Here is a 17,921-nt window from a genome sequence, read left to right as displayed (position 1 = left end):
CCTACATACAACCAAGGTCGAGCTTGCAGGGGCCCGTCCCACCACAAGGAGTATCTAGAGCCCAACAAGGCGAGGCGGCCCTGTCCGAAACCCTACCCATCCATCCTGAGATCAGTGCTGAGCCAATCTGCTAAAATTGAAAGATTTATACAAATGAATGCACGCCTGGATAGGCAAGGGGCTGGCTTTCGGACTCAAGTAGGGCAGCGGTCTAAAGGATTATTTACATTACGAGAGAGACAACTTATCTTAGTATGCATAATAACTTCCATAGCGTTTGAATTTACACTGCCATGTTCGAGATGTCCCACGCAGAATTGTATGCGTCAACCGAGAGAAAAACAATTGAGCAATGTGCGTATGTGTTGAACAGAAACTTGATATAGTTCAGACACAATTGTCTTTACACTTGCAAACCTCCATTGTATATGTGGCAAAAGGTGGCATCAGGAGCTATATATATATATCTGTGAGTTTACACAACAAAATAACGTAGCGTTTCGAGTATTCTTCACTATACTGTACGTCAGAAAATGTATTGTTATGTAAACAAGCCCTAAGTTGCTGTCTCATAGTACAACTGAGTTACTTGGTCCTGGTTTGCAGTAAACTGACAATGCCCAGGGATCCAGCATCAGGCTGTGTATCCAGGGTGAGCAGGTGATTGTCGGAGAGAGCTGCCTTGTCAAGTCATGCACTAGTGACTCCTTTTGGTAGGTGGGGCGGATGCAATTCAATCAAGGATGTACACTGGGGAATGCGCTCTCCTCTGTGCGTGTAGCAGCGTTCATTTCCTGGTTGAGTGTGTGATGTGATAAGAATCAGAACGCTTGACAAGATGTTTTTGGTGGTACGTGTCCCATATCTTTGACTGTCCTGCATCTGATGTGGAGTTTTTGAAACGAGGCAAGGTCATAACACAAAATGGATGTTACGAAAATGGAAGAATTGGGGAGAAAATTGGGGTAAAAAAAAAAAGGAGATGCCACACACTAAAGGCTTGGATGCAAGAATATGAATCTACTGACACACTGTATTCATCAGGTACTTATTAGTGTAACTTCAAAATGGGAAGTGACCTCACTGACAAAATGGGAAGTGACCTCACTGACTTTACCTTCTGGGTCAAGCAGCTGTGGAATCCCCAGCTCAGTCTCGGCCAATAAGAAAGCTTCCTGCAAGTTCTCCCGATTGGCTCTCCTTCGCACTTGCTCCATGTCAACCAAGTTTGGTCGAAGAGAGAGGATGACTGCAAAGAATGCCACACCTGTACGCCAGCTCGGCCCAAAGTCCTTCACATCGATCCCAATACGCCTAAAGCGACAGACAGGATAAATATAGCATTATATAATAAGATCACCACTTAGCTATTGAAGCTAGTCTCTATTACTAAAATAATTTATTGTTTGCTATAATTTTCTTTTTATCTCTGTAAAATGTATTGTGAGTGTGTTAAATGCGTTTGAACTAAATTATGATCTGATTCGATCAATGTGATATTGCAATAGGACAAAGTTCTCCATACTTGGTGGCGGTCTGCTGGACCCACTTAAGTAGGGCCTTCCTGGCTCCTCCATAGAACTGGGGGTGGGGCTTCTTCTTGACAGGCGGGCTGGTGGTTTCAGAACTGTCCACTGAGGAGCTGCTGCTTGAGAGGGCCTGGAAGGCCTGCAGGTTACTGGTCAACTCCTCTATCTAGAGGGATGAAGAGAACATTTATTGCATGCACAATCAAATCTCAAGGGAATGAATACATTTTAACGTTTTCTGAAATGGTGTACCCAACATTATACAGTATAATTGCCTATTTTCTATAAATGGGGTATGAGCTATGGCTTGTCTGTCATGGAATGACACAGGCACTACGGGGGCACAATACCTGAAAATAAAGGATTATTGTCCACATCAACCCAAGGACGATAGATGGTCTTCCGTCAGCGATGTCAGTTGAGTTGATGTTAACTAGCTTGATCTGTGACATGACACATACAACATCCAGCTTTTACATCCAACATCCAGATTTCACATCCAGCCATAGCAGGATATCACAAAAACTCTGCTACACATGGAAAACACACGCACAATATCACACAATCTGGATATGAAATCTGGTACAGAAAATAAACAATACATGAAAAAAAAGTACAGTATTGTCTGGATATAGATGCTCCAAACTACACAAACATGTATGATCATTCAAAACAACCTTTGGGAAAACAACAAAGGACTTCTACTAACCGGGGATCCCCTGTACGCAGACTGGAGTGAGCGTGAGGTGGAAAGAAAGAAGGGAGAGACAAGGAGAGATTGCATCCAGTTGAAGAAGGTGTAATATACGGGTGAGCAAATGTGTGAGATGCCTCATTGAGTGCCAAGCGAGTGATAAAGTCTCCAGGAGTGAGATAACCCCACAGTGGAATAACCCAGGCTGCTCCGCCACAGATATATCACGTCTATACAGACAGCATTGAGGATTACACCCAGCAGAGGAAAAGATGGAGTTGTTAATGTATGCGTGTGTGTGTGTGTGTGTGGGGGGGGGGGGTTATGCCACATTGGGCTCCATATCATAGAGAAAGGAGAGATGGGAGAGAGTGAGGACTGGAGAGAAGGTTGAGAGAGGTCTAGCCGTTACACCCAGCACAGGGCATTGACAATATCATCCACATCTGTCAGTTGGTGTATTACAGAGAACAGGAATTTGAGCATTAAAGGTTATCCAGTGACACTGGCATTGAGGTGTGGATGAAGGGACACAGGGTGATAAATACCAAGCGTAGTTCTCCATATTAACAATAAGCTGTAGAAGCTTTGGAAGCTCCATTTGAGAGAGGGTCAGAGGCTGGGCAGTACCGTATACATAAATCATTTTTTTGAGGACTGACTAGTTCTAGTAGGCAGCATAAACATCCGACAGACAGACAGACTTCATATCCAACCAGGCTCCTTATATGTAATGAGGTCAGATTGAGTCGGGTACATTGAGACGGATGGAAATTAGCCAAACTATGTGACAATGTCCTGTTCATGCAGGACAGTCATTGCATGGATTTAGCTTGAGGCTATAATCTGAATCTATGTGTTGCGTTGTTCTTAACTTTGCTGCTTCCTTCATAGAACCGTGGTCAAAACCCTTATAACCGACTAGGACAAAGGAAACAGTACAAGCAACTTCTGCACATCTTAAATCGTTTTTTGATGAGATATGTTCAGTTTCCACCTAAAGGTTACAGTGTGTAAAGCAATGTTACATTAGTCCATGCACCCCCAAGAAAATGTGGATTTAGCCCAACCCCTCCAAATTGGCAAGGTGCACAGGGAGCAATTATGGTTAACCAACTTGCTCTTGGGCTTGTTGGCCAGGGTATATTACTGTCATATTGGTCGGACAGTATGTTTACTCACTAATATGACAGTAAAAGGGGAGGTAATGAGTAAACATACTGTCCAACCAATATGACAGTAATATAAAAGGGGAGGTAGTGAGTAAACATACTGTCCAACCAATATGACAGTAATATAAAAGGGGAGGTAGTGAGTAAACATACTGTCCGACCAATATGACAGTAATATAAAAGGGGAGGTAGTGAGTAAACATACTGTCCAACCAATATGACAGTAATATAAAAGGGGAGGTAATGAGTAAACATACTGTCCAACAAATTTGACAGTAATATAAAAGGGGAGGTAGTGAGTAAACATACTGTCCAACCAATTTGACAGTAATGTAAAAGGGGAGGTAGTGAGTAAACATACTGTCCAACCAATTTGACAGTAATATAAAAGGGGAGGTAGTGAGTAAACATACTGTCCGACCAATATGACAGTAATATAAAAGGGGAGGTAGTGAGTAAACATACTGTCCGACCAATTTGACAGTAATGTAAAAGGGGAGGTAGTGAGTAAACATACTGTCCGACCAATTTGACAGTAATGTAAAGCAATCTAAACATTTCAGAGTGAGAGACAGAAAATAATATAATTTAAACAGCAGCTGATATTGAATCATGCTCCTATTGTGACAGATGAGATGGGGAGATGGAGGAAATGGCAAACGTAATAAAAAAGACTCAAGATAGGAACTCAAATGAAATGTAAATAACGTCTAGACAAATATGAGATTTACAGTGCACACACATGCATACATACACACACAGATACATACACACTCCCCAGCACGGAATGGCAGAGACCCCCAAATCTCGCCTTCTCCACTCCAGACTGCAGATTACTGTTGTAGGATTTACGGTTTAACCCTGTCACAGTGTAGGAAGGAGTTAAATCAATGCCCCCCCCCCACCTCAGACTCAAGCTCATGCTTATGGGTTTATTTATGTATATCCAAGGACATGCTTTGTAGAGCATGAGCAGGCTAACGCTGGGAATCTGACAGACTCATAGTCTTGACTCTTGTGGAGTGAGGGAAAGCGGTTTATTTGTCTGTTAAAGAGTAGTCTGTCTTATATTAGTAAATGAAACAGAGAGAGAGAAAGAGAGAGAGAGATGCGCCAGAGGCTGGTATCAAAAGGGGAAAATGTGGGATAAGGTGAGCTATTGTAAGGACTCCTCACTGACATTGGGCTGAATGGGTAAAATGTAGAAGGCGGTGGTAAGGGGTCATGCAGGGTCAGGGCTCAATGTTCTGACCCCAAGGCCATCACCTGAACCATGTGTATGAACAGACAGGGGGATGGATGGAAAGATGGCTGGAGGAGGAAAGAATAGCGGGACAGAAGGAATAGGCAGGACTCTTACTTTTCTGCCCTCCAGGAAGGTGAGAGCCGTGCCGATATTGGAGACCCAGTGGATTCTTTTCAGCTTCATCCCCTGCTCACATGGCTAGAGAGAGGGAGAGAGAGAGAGAGGGCTAGAGGGTTAAGAGGTGGGCCTACAGGTATTTGTTATTTTTATTTCATCTTGTTTTGGTGCTATTTTCATTGTGTGGAACAATTGCTCTTAGTAGTCAACCAAAAACTGATATTTAAGGCAGTTTAAAAAATCAAGCATATTTTTACCTAGAGTGTTTGCCTTTTAGCAAAGGGATCGATATACTGTAAAGACCGCTTAGACCCAAAGCTGTAGTGGCCTTATGGGACAGTCAAACAGAGTGTGTGTGTGTGTGTTTGTGTGCTGTGTGTGTATACTCCTGTGTGTTTGTGTATTTGAATGTGTTGAGTTTAACTATATGAATGAAAATAAAAAACATATTAGGGCATCTTTGTCCTTTGCCATTTTGAAAAAGAGCATTTTAAGCTTAATCGTGAGGGGTCAAGTCGTTTTCTAATGGGATAGGTTCAGAAATAGGGTTTGGTTTTAGGCTAAGGTAACTGAAAATGTGATTAAAACATCCCCACTAATCAACGCAGGGAATCAATTTCAATCAATCAATGCACCCCTCAAATCAGCATTGCACCAAAAACTGCAACAGAAAATACTGGTTGCTTCCGGAAGATTCCGGAAGCTACCAGCTGGGCCAGCCGCACCCCTACACACCTGCCTACACTTGGGACCTCGTCAGGGGAGGTACTTAAGGGATCCCAGAGAGCTGGAGGATAAAAAGAAGGTGGCTGATGGCCGGAAGCTGATGGCCCCGCAACCAGTGGGAGGCTGCCCCAGGGCTGACCCAAACCCTGGAGACCAAGACTCAAATACTGGAGAACAAGAGCAAAACCCTGGAGACCCAGACCAAGACCCAAACTCTGAAGACCCAGACAAAGACCCAAACCTTGGAGACCCAGACCAAAGCCCAAACCCTAGAGACCAAGACCAAGATCCAAACCCTGCAGACCCAGACCAAGACCCAAACCCTGCAGACCCAGACCAAGATCCAAACCCTGCAGACCCAGACCAAGACCCACACCCAGGAGACCAAGACCACGTCTGTGTGGTCTCGAGTGGTATCGAAAACCGAGACCGCAAGATCAAGACTCCATCTCTGATTGACACTGCCTTCCTGTGAATGGGCTTTGTCTTTTGAGTTGGATTTCTCCCTCACTGTTCTCTTTATGTTAATAAAATGCCCACCAGGGTCCTGAACACACCCTTTGTGTCCGTTCCCTGTGTCTCTTCCCACAGGGAGTTTGTGCTAATTTCAAAATTATAGTTCAGTATATTTATATTTATTTTTATAGATGTTTACTAGTACATGTCTGAGGGAAAAGGCAATTTAACATTCTGCACTGCGCATGGATTCAGTGCTGACAGTTATCATGTGCAATTGTTTATTTGTGACACCCATGATTTATTCAAGAGTTAAATACATGCCTGTAGCATTGGCTGAAATAAGAATCATAAAACTGGCATATTATTCGGTCAGGTTTACCAGACCTTTAAGTGCAATATCTTTTGTACCAAATTTGTTTACATATATTTTCACATACAGGTGATTGTGCGTGTGCGTGTGTGAGCAACACAGTGGCATTTTCTTGATTATCTTGTCTGCTTTGTTCCAGCCAAACATCCTAATATAGATTAATCAATAGACATTTCCATGTAATGATTGTCACATTCACTGATGACCTTACATATTAAACATACAGTTTAAGGGGTAGTGTTCACTGAGAGACAGTCTTTTCCTGTAATATTCAAAATCAGCCAAATACAAACAGGTTTTCATGTCAGCCTTCTACTTACCGTAATTTCAATTCAATGTCATCAAGGAAGAATTGGACATTAATCCTGTATCCTAGGTTTCTGTCAGGAAACAATTTGTTGCTACACTTTTGGCTCACCAGCAGCTTAAGTCATTTTTGTTTGTGTTTTTATACATTCAGACTGCACTCTTAAAAAAAGATAGGGGTTAAAAAAAAAATCTTTGACTATTCCCATTGGATAACCTTTTTGGGCACAAAGTTGAATGCCAGGCTGAATGCTTTTGGTTTGCATGTAGAACCCTTTTTAGTCATTTTAAAGGACTTGTTCAAGCTAGATAGATTTTTTTTATTCTGCTTCCCCTGATTTGTTCTTGAAGGCCCATCAAACTATCCCTTTTAGACAAATGCTCTAACTCTAGCTACTGCTTAATGAACCTAAAAACGGGTTCCCTGGAAACAAACATGATTCTTCTACAGGGACAGCTGAAAAACCCTGTCAGGTTTTTATCTGAGATGGTTGTTTAACTGATTCTAGAGCAGTTCCAGGACTCACCAGCTTCTGTCCAGACAGGACCTCCAGTAGGGCAAGTAACATTACGCCATCCTTAATGTCCTCAAACAGGTCTGTCACCACCAAGGGAGGTACACGCTGAGGAAAACAAAACCAAGAACAACAGGTTTAATAAAATGTAACAAAAGTCAATAAAAAAGCTGCAGCCATTTAATGTTTATTTAAGTGTCCCGTGCCATACAGTAATTACCCAACTAAAGCTTTTAGGTCAACTTCTGTTGGAAAACTACCAAGATTCCTGTTCCCAGACTTAATGGTTCTTGTAATGAAAGGTAACATGAATTTCAGTGCAGTCTAATACATTTAATCACAGTACATTGACAAAAGCCAGAATATTCTGAGCAATGCAACAGCCCGGCTGTGCAATTATTGGTTGACAGGTGGAGGCTCAGACCTTCTCTTTTGAAAAGGTTTCTCGATCTCAAATCCTCTAAATATGCTGATGATTGTCAATGTGAGGCTTTCTCAAAAACATCCTCCGACCTGACAATGCCCTCAACACTGGAAAAAGACACACATCTCTATTTCTCCCAGGCACCACATCAAGGATTTCTCTTAAAGCATAGTCACATGTTGGGGCTGAGCAGAGGTTTAGAGGGAAAGGCATTCAGGCATTCACAGAGAGATTAGTGAAGGGGGGTTTGAGGGACCGCGGGTGTTAGAGCCAAGAAATAAGGATTCTTGAACTGGACATGGTAGAGAACTGAGTGAGTTACTGGGAGAGGCGCAGACAGATGAAGCAGGGCAGAGAACCTACATCACACATCTCCCAAAATTAATTAGCATTTTTCATTCTGTTTTAATTTCACTTCTAATATAATTCCATTACTTTAATATTTGACATTTCAGGACGTTTTTGTATAGATTTCAATGAGGCAAGGAAAAACCCTTTACTTAGGCCATCTACAGAGAGACAAATTATGCCAAGGGCTAATTGAAGTTAAAATCTCCTATTAGCTTGTTATAATCTAAGAACTAATGAGAAAATTTTGACTAATTACTAAATAAGGAAGTAATATCCATTTACTCAGCTCAGTCACAGGAGTCATAGAAATAAATCAGGGTTTTAGGAACTAATTACATTTGAGTGTCTAGGTTTTAATTGATTGTGAACACAGCTTTGTTGGGTGTGTTCATTTCTTCATGTGCATGTTTAAAACGTGGAAAGGTTCTTGTGTCTATAGGAAGGGTGTTTAATACATAATAATAATAAAACATTTTTTTTTTAAATGTGTTCACTGTGGTTCACCAAAATATGAAATACACAATCTATGCTAACAATTTTGCTAAACCTTCAGTAAACCTTTCACCAAGAAATGAAAGCAAATCCTATTAAGTGTTTGTTTTTACAATAAATAGTTATAGCAATTTTTCTAATAAAGTTTAAAGTTACTGCAAAATAACTGATGACATAAATAATCAAGGACTTGAGACCATAGGGTTTTAGCTACAAAAATGTATGGTTTTGCGATATGTAAAACGATATGTATTTTTAAGTCTGAGATTTCAGAACTATGCTGTCTTCCAGTTTAAAAACACCTGTGATCTTTATAGAGCACCTGAATTCTTTCTGGGATGAATTATCTTTTTGTTATTCTCATTTCTGATCATTTCTGATGCTGCATTCATCTTGAAATATATTTTCACCAGATTCCCTGTGCCTTTAGGGCTCACACACCCCCAAAACATCAGTGAGCCACCACCATGCTTCACAGTGGGAATGGTAATCTGTTAAGTATAGGTCTTGTTGACCCCTCTCCAAACACAGCACTTGTTGTGTCCATAAAGCTCTATTTTGGACTTGTCACTCCAAATTGCAGCGTGCCAGAAGCTGTGAGGCGTGTCAAGGTATTATCAGGGATCTTGTAACCAGGCTTTTTTGTGGCATTGGTGCAGTAAAGGCTTCTTTCTGGCAACTCGACCATGCAGTTCCTTTTTGTTCAAGTATGGTTGTATTGTTCTCCTTAAAACAACCACATCGTCTTGTTCCAGAGCAGACTGTATTTCTCCTGAGGTTACCTGTGTGTTTTTCTTTGTATCCTGAACAACTCTTCTGGGAGTTCTGGCTAAAATCTTTCTTGGTCTACCTGACTTTGGCTTGGTATCAAGAGATCCCAGAATTTTACACTTTCTAAATAAGTGATTGAATAGTACTGACTGTCATTTGCAAGGCTTTGGATATCTTTTTATATTCTTTTCCATCTTTATCCAGTTCCATTTCCTTGTTACGCAGGTCTTTTGACAGTTATTTTCTGCTCCCCATGGCTCAGTATCTAGTCTGCTCAGTGCATCCACATGAGAGCTAACAAACTCATTTACTATTTATACACAGATACACTAATTTAAAAAGCCACAGGTGTGGGGAATTCACCTTTAATTGTCATTTTCACTTGTGTGTGTCACCTTTTGGTTCTGTAACAAGGCCAAACATTCAAGGGTATGTAAACTTTTGATCAGGGACATTTGTGTGATTTCTGTTATCTTTATGATTTAAAAAGGAGCCAAACAACTATGTGATCATAAATGGCTTCATATGATCACTATCCTTAACTATATATAATATTTATATTTATTTTGCATAATCAGTCATATTTTCAAAATTAATGCCAAAATTTCACATTTTTGCCAGGGTATACAAACTTAAGAGCACAACTGTATCAGAATTAGTGTGTCTGGGTTTTGAAATAAACTATTAAACAGGGTTAGGGTTAGGGTATAAGTGTACCAGTAAAATTCAAGAATTCTATTCGGATCCCTGAATATTTTGCATTACCTATACAATTGGTTATGAGGTATGGTAGGTGGGGATTTGGTAGGTAATGACTGCCATAATGTCTAAAAGAAAGAACATGTTATCAAAAAGTTAGAAACCCAGTAAAAAAAAAAAGTGTTTACAATGGTTAGTAGGGCTTTGAAGTAATCTCTGAGAACACTTGGCTGCTGATTACTGGAGCTGGTTGATTCTAGTAAAGCTGTTTGCCTGGGAGATGGTGAGCCTGCTGCGTCTTGCCGCTCACACTGACCAGCCCCTAATTAAGCCCTAACCTTCTCACAGAGGATTTGTCAAGATGGAAAATGAGGGTCGTCTCTCACTCTCTGCTGAGTAGCTGAGTACAACTTAAAATATGGGGATGAGTTCTTTAATCAGACCCTTCACGCAGAAGCACGGGAATACACACAGCATGGCGGACGATGACTGCTCTTGCATTTTTGGATCTGTACTTAAAGTACTGTATTGTTTCATACTGTATTGTTTCAGCGAAGCTCAAGTTAAAAGAAGGTATATTATGCTGTATAAACATGAAAGATTCATATTTACTGTAACTGAGTTCTTTTATCTATGTTTCTTTGTTAGAGCTCACATGAAATCTTTTGTTGGATTCCAAGCGAGGAGAAGCAGGGGAGGTAAACCTCATATAAACATTATCTCACCAACACTAGAACCATTAATCAAATACCTTTAGGCAGAGAATTAAAGACCTGCGATAACTATGTTAATGATTTACATTGCCAAGGGCAAGTACTACCCTTGTTAAAGCTGAGCTTAACCCTGTGTATTTCATCTATACAGTAGGCTCCATCAAGGTAGCCACATTGCCTCAGAACATTTTTACACCTAAGTCTTTTTAAAATAAAGCACTTAAACGTGTCTATGACAGGGCATTCCAAAGCTAACTCAGGAAGCTAACGAATACAGGCCTCATGTTCAACACTGCTGTGTGTCTCCTGTTCCCCTCTCACCACTAAACTCCCTCTCTGTTTACCAACCTGACACAAGGCAGTCCACACAGACAAAAAGGGTCCGCAATACATATGTTTACACAAGGCCTTTAGTAGAACTGGTTAAATGGCCCTGAGCCACCATGAGTAGATCTCGCTCCAAGAAATTAGAAGGAGATCCATCAAGTCCAGTAAGTTGCGAGGTGGAGCCGCTGTGGATCAGACTTGTTGGTCCAGCACATCCCGCAGATGCTCAATTGGATTGTGATCTGGGGAATTCGGTGCCCAATTCAACACCATGAACTCATCATCATGTTCCTTAAACCAGTGTGCAGTGTGGCAGGGCGCATTATCCTGCTGAAAGAGGCCACTGCCATCAGGGAATACCATTGCCATGAATGGGTGTATCTGGTCTGCAACAATGTTTAGGTAGGGGGCACATGTCAAATAGACATCCACATGAATACCCGGACCGAGGGTTTCCCAGCAGAATGCCCAATCCCCTGGAGCATCACACTACCTCTACCAGATTGTCATTTTCCCACAGTGCATCTTAGTGCCATCACTTTCTCAAGTATACAGCACACACGTACACTACCGTCCACGTGATGTAAAAGGAAACAGGACTCATCATACCAGACGACCTTCTTCCACTGCTCCAAGGTCCAGGTCCAATGCTCGCGTGCCCATTGTAGGAGCTTTCGACAATGGTACAGGGGTCATCATGGGCACTCTGACTGGTGTACGGCTACACAGGCCCATGCGCACCACAGTGAAGCACAGTGTGTTGGGACTCATTCCTTCCGTAACCATCATTAACTTTTTCTGTGACTTGTGCTGAAACACCTGAACTCAATAATTAGTAGGGGTGTCCACATACTTCTGGCCATATACTGTTAATGCTTGCCCCTAACCTAAATCTAGACATTACCCTAACTATTTTAGAATACAACATAAACTGAGTGACTCCAGAGTTGGAATTAAATTCTGCTTTCTCCATTGACTCAAGTCATGTTTGAAAAAAAATGAAACTCAAACGTGCACGTTGAACCCCAGAAAAATGAACAAGCAATACACCCACCTAGCACAGAACATTTTAATAACATTTCCTGGAGGTTCTTACTTGGTTTTTAGAAAATAACTTTTACAGAATGTCCTGAAAACATTGAAGGAAAGTTTTTTTTTACATAAACCAAAAGATTACCTTTAGGAAATGTTACTATTTTGGTAAAGTAGCTTCATGGTTTTGAGATTGTTTGATAACCTACTAAAATAACATAATTTTTTTGTGATTTTGAAAACTTTTATATAATGTTTTCCATTTGGTTATTAGTGAATGAATGTTCTAGGAATATTCTAGGAACTTTAAGTCCACGGATTAATCTGCGTGAGTAAAACTGCTCAACAAGGTTTCAAGTAGATAATGTGTGTGTAAAGGTAAGAGTGTCACATTTCCTAAATGGCTAACTTGTTTTTTATTTAAAACATTTTTTAAGACAGTCATGTGACATAATGGTGCCAGGCAATTTAGATAATTACAAACCTGATTCCAAAAAAGTTGGGACACTGTACAATTGTGAATAAAAACAGAATGCAATGATTTTAATTGTTTAAAATGTTCCCACTTGAACATTTTAAACAAATATTTAAGCAATCCATATCTGAACAATGCGCATGTTTTAAATAACCCCTTTATGTTATTTTTAATAATTTCACATGTTTTGTAAATCAATTTTGTTGTTGTGACTGTTTCTGTGATTCTGTGTAATTTGTGTAATTGTTGCCCCAGGGCTCCATTGTAAAAGAGATTTGACTATCTCAATGGGAGATCCCCTGGTAAAATAAAGGATAAATAAAAAAATATATAAATAAATGTGGAAGTTTCAAATTTCAATATTTTATTCAGAATAAAACATAGATGACATATCAAATGTTTAAACTGAGAAAATGTATCACTTTAAGGGAAAAATAAGTTGATTTTAAATTTCATGCCATCAACACATCTCAAAAAAGTTGGGAGAAGCCCATGTTTACCACTGTGTGGCATCCCCTCTTCTTTTTATAACAGACTGCAAACGTCTGGGGACTGAGGAGACATGTTGCTCAAGTTTATGAATAGGAATGTTGTCCCATTCTTGTCTAATACAGGCTTCTAGTTGCTCAACTGTCTTAGGTCTTCTTTGTCGCACCTTCCTCTTCATGATGCGCCAAATGTTTTCTATGGGTGAAAGATCTGGACTGCAGGCTGGCCATTTCAGTACCCGGATCCTTCTTCTATGCAGCCATGACATTGTAATTGATGCAGTATGTGGTCTGGCATTGTCATATTGGAAAATGCAAGGTCTACCCTGAAAGAGACGACGTCTGGATGGGAGCATATGTTGTTCTAGAACTTGGATATAACTGTCAGCATTGATGGTGCCTTTCCAGTTGTGTAGGCTGCCCATGCCACATGCATTCATGCAACCCCATACCATCAGAGATGCAGGCTTCTGAACTGAGCGCTGATAACAACTTGGGTTGTCCTTGTCCTCTTTAGTCTGGATGGCATGGCGTCCCATTTTTCCAAAATTAACTAGATACGGCTTCTTTTTTGACCTATAGAGTTTTAGCCGGCAACGGCGAATGGCACAGTGGATTGTGTTCACCGACAATGTTTTCTGGAAGTATTCCTGAGCCCATGTTGTGATTTCCATTACAGTATCATTCCATTATGTGATGCAGTGCCGTCTGAGGGCCCGAAGATCAGTATGGTTTTCCGGCCTTGACCCTTTCACACAGAGATTGTTCCAGATTCTCTGAATCTTTGAATTATATTATGCACTGTAGATGATGATAACTTCGAAATTTGTGCAATTTTTCTCTGAGAAACTCCTTTCTGATATTGCTCCACTATTTTTCGCCGCAGCATTGGGGGAATTGGTGATCCTCTGCCCATCTTGACTTCTGAGAGACACTGCCACTCTGAGAGGCTCTTTTTATACCCAATCATGTTGCCAATTGACATAATAAGTTGCAAATTGGTCCTCCAGCTGTTCCTTATCTGTACATTTAACTTTTCCGGCCTCTTATTGCTACCTGTCCTAACTTCTTTGGAATGTGTAGCTCTCATGAAATCCAAAATGAACCAATATTTGGCACAACATTACAAAATGTCTCACTTTCAACATTCGATATGTTATCTATATTCTATTGTGAATTAAATATAAGTTTATGAGATTTGTAAATTATTCCATTCCTTTTTTACTCACAATTTGTACAGTGTCCCAACTTTTTTGGAATCGGGTTTGTACTTATACCTCAATTTTCTTTGTTTTAACTAAAGCTCTTGACAGTTTCCTCATTTGCATCAAGTTGCTGTTAAACATTCTTTGGAGATTTCTTACTATGGACATCACATTGTTATTTTTTTTAACATTTGTAGCAGTTCAATAGAAGTTAATATGAGTTAATAAATGCATGATAGAACACTAGTAAGTGATGAAGTGTGTATGATTCTTTGTTTCATTTGCAGGTCAATTTTATTGAAGTCTGCTAGTTAAAGTTTAGCAGGTGAACAGTATATGTTCATACAGTGAAAGCAATTTTAAATGGTTGCTTCATATTTCTTTGGCCCTGTTATGGTCCAGGATTCAACCCGATAACCTTCCTGCCACACATAAATACTGTAAGCATCACTTGGCTACCTTTTTCATTTTTACAGATGGAGGCATAACGAGGCCATCATACTCTTAGGTTAAGGAATAGCAGATCCACCAGAAATTGTGAACATACCCTAATTATCCTAAGTGAAACTGATTCTGAATTGTATTCAGAATAAAATAAATACTTGATTCATGAATGAATTCTCGTAGTTAGCTTATTTTATAATCCTATCACATCTTATTTTAGAAGCAGAAGCTAAAAAAGTTAAGAAAACCATTGGTGGAAACCTTTTGGGAATTTTCCGGAGGTATAACCTTCAGAGAACAAAGATTGTTCTGAGAACGTTCCCAGAAGGCTCTTAAATATTTAACATTTAGACAACATTCCCTGAACATTCATAAAACTGCCCAAAACAATCTAAGAGCATGTAGAAAACCATCCATAGGAACCTTTTGGTAACATTGGTCTCGTCTTGGAACATTTTGGGAACCAACCTTTGCCAAAAAAAAGTAGGATACTATGAACATTTCTTGTCAACTAAAATAACGAAATACTACCTTTTTCCTCTCATTTCTAGTCCAGCCTTTCCCCTATCTTGATATTTATTTCATCATTATCAATGCAATCTTTCATAATTAGTTAATATAATAAAATTAGGTGGTTAAAAAAATGCTTACATCATAACCATTTAGCCCAGAAACAGGGCAAAGACACCAAACATAACACTATTTGCAGTTTACTGGAGAAAGTGTAATAAATAATATATAAATGAAGGATCTTTTTTTTAAAGGACATTTTAAATGCTATTACACATCTAGTACATTTAAATATTTGCTGATGAGTAATTTAATGTTGCAAAGGTTCATCCTGATATGTGATATTTAATATGTCAAGGTTCTTATTCCTTGTGGACTGCCTCCTGAAATGAATTTTCTGCTCCGCGTCACCCACGGATTAACGCGTCTGCCACTGCCGTAATCAAATTGAGAGCTGCTGCTCGGATTGAAATAGCGTTTAATTGCGTGGCGCTGCGTCGCGGTTCAGGCCTTGTCCACTCACTCCCCGGCATGCTCTTCAGTCCGTAATGGGTTAAATTGAAGAGCCTAATACACTATAATACTATAATTACATGCACATGACAAACCAATGCATGCGGTTCAACTGTAATTCTTTAGGTTACAGAAACACTGTTGCTTAAATGGCAGTCTAGGCCTAATAGGAAGGCAAATGAAGGATCTGCGCTCTTATCCAGAACAATCCCATTGAATTAAAAAGGAGGAGTTGGGTTCTGTTTTTGCCTCATTCTCTGAGCCCAAGCCTTGTCTTGTCTACACAGATGGAAGACGAATAAATATGAAATGATACAAATCCTAATTAAGCATGCTGTGCTGGTGGGGCACAACAGAGATTGATGAGACTGATTAAATAGTTGAAGGCAAAAAGCAATTACTCTGTGTTAAAACTCAAAACCTGTCACGTAGGCTGTGTAGGTACAGGTGAGAAGGAACATCAGTGTAACAGTACAGATGAAAGAGACCGTGCAGCGCATGTGATCTAGGTGGTGGCAAAACCAAGTCTCATGTGTCACTGGCCTATTATTTCAGCCGTTTACAGAGGTCACAAAGGTTGGGACAGTGAGAGAACTGGGAAGGTTGATAGAGGAGATTGAGTGCAGTACAGTGATAGAATAGATTAATGGTGGTTAGCGCTGCCAGTTGTTACCTTTGCTAAGTGGGAATTGATCCATTTCGTGAAAGTCCTCTTCTGCACCGCCTCTTGCTCATCTAAAAGAAAACATAAAAGTCACGGTCACATGCTTTTGTACTCTGTTAAACAAACAAAACAAACAAACTGAATTATGTCTTCTAACTATACCGAAGCCCTGTTCTGAAAAGCTTCAGTAGTCCATGATTACTCTGACTATCTTTCATATCCAGCACATTGAATTCCTAAGTGGTTTGTTACCGGGCTCTGTCATTTAAATGGGGGGTTTTCCTCAACCGACTCACATTCCTCCTTCAAGCTTATTGAAAAGCCTGAGTCTTTTTAAAATGATGACTTTACATATAAAGAAAAGTCCACGACAAGAGGTATGTCACTTAAACATTAAATGACCTGTCATCAAGGATCCAAGAAGCTGTAACTATTCATCTTCCTGTTTTGTAAACTGATTATCTTAAAAGCACATAATGTCATGTGTGTATTTACTTGGGGGTGAAGGGTACAGTGTGTTAACGTTCCAGTGATATAAATGTATTAGCGAAGGCAAAATCAATACCACAGAATGTCTCTTAAAAAGCCACTCCAGTTTTAAATGAGGGCAAAGCATAAATAACGGGTGGGTCTCTGACACTGAAATACAGACACTAACAAGGAGATGGAGGGAGCATAAGACAGAGGAAGAGAGAGCTTTACAAAGAAATGAGGAAACGAGAGAAAAAGAGAGAGGGGGAAGAGAGGGGGGGGAGAAGGGAGAGAGGTGTGGGACAGAGGGGGAAGAGGGGGGAGAGAAGGGAGAGAGGTGTGGGACAGAGGGGGAAGAGGGGGGGGGGCGATCTACCAACTTTCTTGGTCAAAAGAGGGCAATGCTGTTCAAACTGCAAAAATAGAAAGATCATCTGATCCACATCACGTTACTAAAATATTGTAAGAGTACAGGCTCTTTCACCATACTCTGCAGAAAAATTTTCACACTCAGATATCCAGTATATGAACACATTCATCGTTCCATACACAGTTATCACCGCACACTGCAAGTCATCAGTGCCATAAAATGACAGATTTATAGCACAACAATTCACAAACCACGTACATGACCCTATTGGACATTACAATATGTAGGAGGCACCAATCTCACTCTAGTCTTTGCCGTAAACAGCTCCCCATCCACCTCCAACCTCAGGCCAACAACACGTTCGGCGTGTTATTTTGACTGACACACGTGACGGCTACTTCTTTCCCTTCCACCCTGGCTGCGGCAGTCGGCGATACCCTTGAGATAAACGCCATATCAAAGAGGGGACGTCTGACTGTGCCTTTCCCTGCTAGCCGTTATGAAACACACAGCCTAATAAATAACACAGGAGTCGGTTAGTGTGTCACTGACTAATGCACACAGATGCGGAGAGAATGAGGGATGGAGAAAGACAGGAGCGATGGATGAGGGGGAAAAGAGAGGTGCTCATACATAATGTAGTCCCGCATTCGTGCACGTTCACACGTGCCACTGAGCAATCCTGGTTTTGGGGATTCATCATTTGATTTTGTCCATTTCGGGGGGAAAAATACTTCAAATATTGATGAGTGAGAGTGAGGGACGAGAATGGGTTGGATTAACCAGGCAGCATCTCTGTGTGCGTGTATTAGAGAGAGTGTGTGTGTGTTAGAGAGGG

General features: G+C 40.5%; 1 protein-coding gene across 1 annotated transcript in view; it reads right to left on the bottom strand.

Moving 5' to 3' along the window:
* syne1a (spectrin repeat containing, nuclear envelope 1a) overlaps positions 1-17,921 on the bottom strand; it is a 232,178-nt gene that overhangs the window by 150,585 nt on the left and 63,672 nt on the right. The window contains exons 2-8 of the mRNA XM_034287789.1: positions 16,252-16,313; positions 7,147-7,242; positions 4,756-4,839; positions 2,239-2,259; positions 1,880-1,972; positions 1,526-1,695; positions 1,118-1,314 (exon numbers count right to left, since the gene is read on the bottom strand). Of these exons, the coding sequence (XP_034143680.1) occupies positions 1,118-1,314; positions 1,526-1,695; positions 1,880-1,972; positions 2,239-2,259; positions 4,756-4,839; positions 7,147-7,242; positions 16,252-16,313 (723 nt within the window). The remainder of the gene's footprint in view (positions 1-1,117; positions 1,315-1,525; positions 1,696-1,879; positions 1,973-2,238; positions 2,260-4,755; positions 4,840-7,146; positions 7,243-16,251; positions 16,314-17,921) is intronic.

Source organism: Esox lucius, chromosome 18 (assembly GCF_011004845.1).
Source record: "Esox lucius isolate fEsoLuc1 chromosome 18, fEsoLuc1.pri, whole genome shotgun sequence".
NCBI lineage: Eukaryota > Metazoa > Chordata > Actinopteri > Esociformes > Esocidae > Esox > Esox lucius.
The sequence above is the reverse complement of the archived record's forward strand: the minus strand, read 5'-3'. Positions and strand labels throughout refer to the sequence as shown.